At 46.5% G+C, this 7,440-nt stretch overlaps 1 protein-coding gene across 1 annotated transcript; it reads right to left on the bottom strand.

Annotated features, from left to right (window-relative positions):
* Window positions 1-3,890: 3,890 nt before the first annotated feature.
* On the bottom strand, window positions 3,891-7,434 carry POLR2F (polymerase (RNA) II (DNA directed) polypeptide F; the record flags this gene model as incomplete). Its single annotated transcript, XM_009332639.1, has 3 exons — window positions 3,891-4,064; window positions 5,757-5,828; window positions 7,415-7,434. Coding segments are annotated over 3 exons (183 nt in total), but the record flags the coding sequence as incomplete, so codon positions are not given.
* Window positions 7,435-7,440: the final 6 nt, after the last annotated feature.

The following is a 7,440-nucleotide window of genomic DNA, read 5'->3' as shown; positions in this document are numbered from 1 at the left end:
TGTGCATCTCCGCTCGTTTGTTCATCATGTCTTCCAGTCAGTCAACACCTCCCTCCTACCCACGCTGAAGATGGAAAGATCCTCCTGCAGCTTTAAGCAAGGCAGATACGCACCCAATCTTGGATGAGTGTAAAGAAAATAAGCCTATTTAGGTGCAAAAGAATTTGTTTTCCCCTTTGGGTTTCAAACTGGAAACAACCAGCTCTCGCAGTCAGATCAACCTCCTATTTTCAGCTCAACACCCGAGGACAGTCTGCTTACTTCTCCTTTGTCACCCCCAGGACTGGGGTGGTTTGTCGTGCCAGGGAGTGAACTGGCACAAAAGTTGTTGCAGGAAAAGATGACTCCTGGCAATTGATCGCAGAGACATGTGGGACCTTCCAATGGATATTCCAGCCTAAAATACTTTGACCAAACATGGACTGTGATCAGTGCTGCTGTTTCCCACTGCTGATATGACTGTCAGATGCCCTTCCTGCCTCCCTTAGCTATGGATGACTTCTCCTTGTGGTGTCTGAAAAGATCATGTAGAATGTTTGCTCCCTGTACACATGTAACCTCTTCCAGCCCTGTCCCCTTATTTATGCAAGTAGCACCTTCCTTCCCCACCTCCCTTTCCCCAGTCTCTATGCTGTCCTAGCACCATTAACTCTGCATTAAACATATGGAATAATAAACTTAAAAGTTTCATTTTCATGTGCTTTGGTGTTTTGACTTCTTTCCTGGAAGTCTCTGTTTTTTTCCCCAGTAAGTGTATGATGGGTCACACCACCACCACACGGACCCTGTGCACAGCCTTCCTCTGCCTGTCATGGAGAGGACACAGGCAGAACTCTGACTGGCTTACCAGACTCCTTCACAGAGATGAGACTCATCTTCCGTTCACGGCGCAGCTCCAGTCACGTCTTCAGTGAGAAAATTAATAGCACTGATTTCTGGTCTTCAGCTAAGATTCAGCACGTGCAATTAAGAAAAGCGCTGTTTTGCATGTGCTTCACCCAAGAATTTCTTAGTGTGACTGTTAATGCTCTCCAGAATAGGAGTGTGGGGTTTCTCATCTTGGTTTCTCATCACCAGGTGGCAGATGCCATACCTTCAAAAAAAAACCAACTTCCCCATATACACAAACGTGTATTTGGAAGCAACCATTAGTTTCCCTGTAGAAACTTCCCCCCCCCGGGTCCTCTTGCCTTCCACAAGCAAGAACCTACATACAAACACCCACACCCTGACACAGAGAGTATGTTCAAGAATAGATGTATACACCTTCTTACTTGTTGAAGAAGACATCCTGGGTGTAGTCAGGTCCTGGGAAGCTATCTGAAGATGTTTGGAAAGAAAATGTACAGCAGACATCAGTCTGCTTAAGAACATCTCTCAAGGCCAATGGTAGCAAGACAGGAGCCCAATTAACACAGAGACTCCACAACAATTACAAATTGATTCCAAAGGTTTCAATGCAGACGCATGTGACCGATCCAGTCAGTTTGTGTTCACTAAACGCTTTATGGGTGAGTAGAGTAAGCAGGACATCTAGGAACTGTGGAACACGTTCGAAGCTTTTTAAAACTCACAGTGCTATTTGGATGAAGTCCTGTATAGCGCCAAGAGCATCAGTAGCAGAATGGCTTAATGGATCTAACAATGGTGACGCCAGCTAAAGAGCTCCATGCAAAATAGGACGGTGGCCATTCACTGGAGAGGAGGAGAAATCTCTACCCCAAATTACAGGCTGTGGGAAGAGTCCAGAAGAAACTACTGCACTGCTGAGCAGGTCAGGAGCACATGTGAGGAAGAAGGGAAGCCATGGTGGAATTAGGGGTAGAAGAGCTGATCACAGGGGTGGGAGAGAGAAGGGACATGGTGTGGAAGAACAGAAGAGCAGGAAAAGAAAGTTCTTAACCACACACAAGTACCTTCTCCAGCCCTTCAAAAAGCAAATTAAGAAAGTGAGTGGGCTCTGCCTCAACCATTCTCTAGTAGAAGAGGATGCCTCCACTCATCTAGGAGGGTCCTCACAACTAAGACAGGACTGAGAATACCGCTGGTAACAGAGGGGTTAACCACTCCTCCTGCAGCCTAGCAGGAGCTGGCCCGGCATCCTTCCCTATCCCTTTAATCGTATCTGATACAGATGCAAGGCTGGGGAGGGGAGGCGGGTAGGGAACAAAGAAGCCATTTAAAAAAAAAAAAAAAGGACAAGAAAACGACCCCCGCGCTCCATGGCGGACGCCAAAACCATTGCACAAAGGCACCATTTCAGGGCTGAAATTTCACCGCACCAACGTGATTAAAGGATTCCATGGAGGGTGGGGGGAGAAGGCTGAAGGCCACAGTGCTGCAAATTAACCTTTTCTTGGTAGGGATGGCCTAGACCAGGAAGCATTTGTGTTCCTCACAGTCAACCCCCTTCCCACACCTGCAAGCATCTCCACACTCCCTTTGACCTGTCATTTCGCCCAGGGACCCATTCAGCTCTTGCATTCTCGCCTCCAAAACCAGCCCCTCCTGTGCACACCAACAGAGGAAGCGTGGAACGGTGCTTTTACAGGGAGCAGTAAGAGAATGACATACATGGCTAGTTATATGAGCCGAGTTCCCAGGCAGGTGGATATAAACTCTCTTTGGAACGTGGATGCTCATCCGCAGCCACCGACCACACATACAGCACAGAGAATGCATGCTGTATTACATATAAGCACAAGCTTTAACACCAACTAGTTGGAAAGATTCTTCCTGGATGAGCATAAAGAGAAAAATCAGTGTAAAGCAGAAACCACAGGTGCACCTTCCGTCTTCTTCTCTTTAAATAAACAAAAATTCCACAGGCACTTTTTAATAGGACAATTGAGAAAGACTCAATGTTTTCTGCCCAAGTTCTCAATCTTCCTCATGCAGAGCAAGAACTTTGGAGTACACAGAAGATCAAGAAATGGAAACCAGGTAGTGGCTGGAGGCCCTTGCAGATTGTAATGCCTCCACCCAACTCTTCTTGATTTGAGCATGTAACCTCCCTGCACATCAGAAGCAAGAGTGCAGGTGCCTTAAGGGGACAAATAACTGATCTTTCATCACACTACAGATTAAAGGAACTCTAGGATTTAACTACTGTTTTGCCACTGTAAGAACCACCAGAGTATGCACATCTGAGATGTCTGAAGAGCACCCACACACTCAGGACCATCAGTTCCAATCTCGCATGTCAGAGAACAGCTGAAAGAGAAACAAACGCAGAAAAAGCTACGACTGACGAGCTGGTAGGACCGTGAGTGGCGACCACGCTTCCGGCTGGGGCAGTGCCACTGAAAGGGGATCCCCACCTCTGATAAGCAGCAGGAGCAGGGAAACAATAGGTGATTTGATGAGAGCTGCTCTACGATACTCCTGAGAAGCCCCACAGCCAGCCCCGGCCAGAGAGGAAATTGGGGGTTTCCACAGCAACCTGCTGTTGGGCACAAAGGCCCAACTGTCTAGAGGGAAGCAATGGAGGTGTCTCAGCACTCCCATTTTAAGAAGGAACAGGGGTGGAGGGCTGGAGTCTTTCTGAAGCCAAAGTACCTGCAAAGAGCATTTTTGTACAGCAGGAGTTTAACTGGCTATTGGCCCTATTGCCGGGGAGGAGCAGTGCTGGAGGAGGAAGTAGTTACTGCAGTCTTTGGCCTAGCTAAAAGGTATGGCCTTCACAGGTGAAAAAAGCTACAAGAAAAGCACGGCGCTTGGCTCCCTAATCTTATTAATATAGCCCACGACACAGAAAGGATAATGACCAAGCTGGTAGAGATAAGTAAGGAAGTCTTCTCTTGGGCATGTAGGACTGAAATGAAAGAGAAGGTGGGAGGAAAAAAAAAGACCCAACAAAAAAACCCCACACTTAACTTAAAATGGAGAGGTTTATAATTTATTTACACAAATATAAACAAAAATAGAAACATCTCTGGAGAAGGAAAGAACCAAAACAGTGGCTGGAGGCTCATCAGTCTGTGATAATTAACTCATCCACGCCCCAGTCTTCATAGCTCCCATCTGGTAGGTAACGACGGATGATTATGGGGATCTTGCGTGCTCTGAAGGGAGGACAGAGAGGTGAACAGAAATGCCAGAGCCTTCACTATACCACTTCAGCAGGCAATGGGAACTGAGGGGCACTGCCTTAGTGGCTTCAGTAAGCTCATCAGGTTTAACTGAGATCTGTGTAGCACCAGTGATTTGGTATTACGTAGTAGAGGGAAGTCCCAACAACCTCCTCTCTTTTGTAGGTGCAAAACACTGAGCGCCGTTAGACTCAAAACAGCCAAAAACCTATGGAAGGTCAGCCCTCTGTTGCTACTGCAGGAATTGAGCCCTGTGATCTGAACCCACTATGAGACACCACCAAGCATCTAACTAAGATATGGGGGAGGGGGGGGAAATCAAGGGACTTGAAGAACAAATCCACTTTTTATTTGACGGAAGATTTTTTTTCCCCACAGGACACTACAAAAATGGCAGAATTCTGAGAACCTTCATGAAAAACTGATATTTACAGAGTCTTTTGCACCCTGAGAGCAACAGTTACATTTCAAGAAGGATACATAAAATAAGGACTAATCAGGGACCAAAACCTGGTACAGCTGGGGTGCAGCACAGCATCTGCTAAGAGTGGTTCCAATTAGAAAGCAAGAAAATGCTGAACACAATTTAACCTAATGGAAGTAGATTTAAGTCAGCAGACTGTAATCAGACAGTCTGGAATTTAACCAGGGCATCAGGTTTCAACCGTATCATACTTGAAAAGTAATACAACTTCTTTAACAATCACTTTCAGGGCCATTGTTTTTCCAGTAGCAAAGTACCTCCCTCATGCCAAGAATTACAACTGTATTTTGGCACAGAACAGGATGCCACTACACTTTGTCACACCCTGACTTACTTTCTAGAGCTCACGCTCAGGCAGTGACCAGAAGCAGCTTAGAGTGAGCTTGGAGATCTGACAGGAACATGACCTAAGGAGCTTTTGGCAATGATAACAGGAGCTGTAATAGATATAAAATCTGCAAGAGCAACTGCAACGTACTGAGAAACTGGAGGAGCAGAGGGACAATTCAGTTCGAACAGAGACTTAATCAGTAATGGATTCTAGTTGCTCTGCTTGAAGGATAACTCCATGTGATCTAGGCCACTGACCACGCAGGCAAACTGTGGGCCAGCAGGGAGCTCTGCTGTGGAAAGGCGGGCCTGTAAGTGGTCATCGAGAGCTGCCTCTGCTACAGTCAGAAAGGATTTATTTATCTTTCTGTAAGCAGGGGACATGCCTCCCTGCAAGCACAATAAGCCAAGTGTGGAAGGGTGTGGGAAAAGAACATTCTTAACAGGGTCTCCACACCATCAGCCTGACCCTTATTTTATTGTTTGCCAGCACTACATTTGAACACAGGTCAGTTCAGAAGGCTGCTTCAAATCAGTTCCATTCAGGGAATTAAACTGATTCCAGACAGATGAGGATCTCAGGTTCTCATCATAGAAATAAAGAACACTTGGACTCCGAAGTAAAAGAAGTCAGAGCACTCCTCATCATCAGTACTTTGCACAAGCAACAAGGATGGGAGAGAGCAGCTGTGGAGAAGTCCCAAGGTGAAAAAGGGGAAGGCAACTGTAGTGCTCACTGTTATTGAGGGAAGACAAGGTTGTCTTGGAATAAGCTGCTAAATGCTGGGACGAGGAGAGGACTGCTTGCTTTATGGACATCAATATGCTCACCATCAAAGTCTGGGACTTACTTGAGTTCTTTCATGGCAATCAGCAAGGGGTCTGTCTCTCCTTCCAACTCCACCATCACAGGGGCACACATCCTGGGACAGAACAACAATCATTTGACAGTGCATACAGAGAAGGAAAAGGGACAGCTAGGCATGTGCCTACCTATGTCATCTGGACAACAGCCAGTAAAGTAGGAGGGTGGGACACCACCTTGGCAGGTCTGATTTGCTCTCTTATGCACTTTGGGAAGAAAATTCCCCCAAACAGTTATGGACTGAGCTTTTACTTGCCTGTTCTTCTTGCCCCATCCCTCAGCCTCTGCTGACCAGCTGGCGCTTGAGAGCTGGTCAGATCCACACCCTTCTAGCCACCCTCTGCTGCACTTAAATGTAAGGAAGAGTGGTTCTAAAATGAATCCAATAAAGAGGGTGGAAACACTGTAAAATGAGCGTGCCTCCTACAACTCCAACACATCTCTTACACTGTGATTTGCTCACACCTTCCAGGCTTTGTTTGGGGGAAAGTGAGGGGCTGGATTTACGATGCACGCTACCTCTAGGGAAAAAAAAAAAAAAAGAAGCATTTTGCAGAGGGTTGTAACAGCAGAGCAAACACGGTGATGATATCTGCCCATTAGACAGCAGCAGCAAAGAAAGTTCACGTTATGCGTGGATAAGGCCACTGGGGGCTGCTGCTGGCCTAGGTTCAGCACTGAAGGCAGAATATGTAGGTGAAGCAGAACCAGGCGCCAGAGTGTTTTGGATTAACGGCCTGGCATGGGCCCTTCTCATCTCCCCCATTTTTCTGGCCTTCCACCAGTTGAAAGAATGTGCACAAAATAGCTTCACAGAGTGAAGACTGTGCAAATAGCTTGGCAACGTAATGATTAAGGAAAGATCTGATCACCACCTATGAGCTTCTAAACAATGCAGAGGAGAGGCATTATTTTGAGGGTGGACATAACCAAGATGAAACTCAGATGTGCTTTCAGACAAACTTTGCCACAGCCTAATAATCTCACTCATAAGGCAGTTTTTCAAAAAGCGCAAAAACCTTTTTCATAGGTATTATTAAAACAAGTCTAGACAGGTAAATGGATTGAGAGCAGCCAACCTTAAGAGCACTTAAAATAGGATTTAAATGTTATTACCTATCATAAATGAGGCCCCACTATTCCAAATCCTTCAAAAAACTTACAGCTTGCCACAATGCAACTTCATTTAAAACAGATTTCAGCTTGGTTACTCCATTCCCAATTCCTACAGCCCTGTGGTATCAACTGAAGACACTCTGGAGCACCCCTCGCTCCAACGCTGGCTTTTGCAAACCGGTTCTGAGCTTTCTAGCCCACACTGGCTCCCTTATGAAAAGCAGAAACCAGGATCAGCTTGTCACATCCCCTACCCATTTTGCCTGTGACCTAGGAAGGTTCACTGCAGCTGCTGAATGCCCCCCTTTCTAGGCACAAGAACCACAGCGTCAGCGAGGGAGAGAATCAGAGACTTCACATGCAACTAAGAGCTCCGTGGCCCTGTGCTTCAGTGTTGACCAAGATAGTGATCCGCAAGCTCAGCAGTCACGTAAGGGATTACATGAGATCCAGGAGTTTTTAAGGAAGGAGGAAAGCAGCTTTAACAGGGAAGGGAGGAGGAGCTGTGGCGATGCTCGGGATACTCACGCTATCTGGAGGGCACGAGTGCCCAG

Source organism: Pygoscelis adeliae, unplaced genomic scaffold (assembly GCF_000699105.1).
Source record: "Pygoscelis adeliae isolate BGI_AS28 unplaced genomic scaffold, ASM69910v1 Scaffold399, whole genome shotgun sequence".
NCBI classification, from domain to species: Eukaryota; Metazoa; Chordata; class Aves; order Sphenisciformes; family Spheniscidae; genus Pygoscelis; species Pygoscelis adeliae.
The sequence above is the reverse complement of the archived record's forward strand: the minus strand, read 5'-3'. Positions and strand labels throughout refer to the sequence as shown.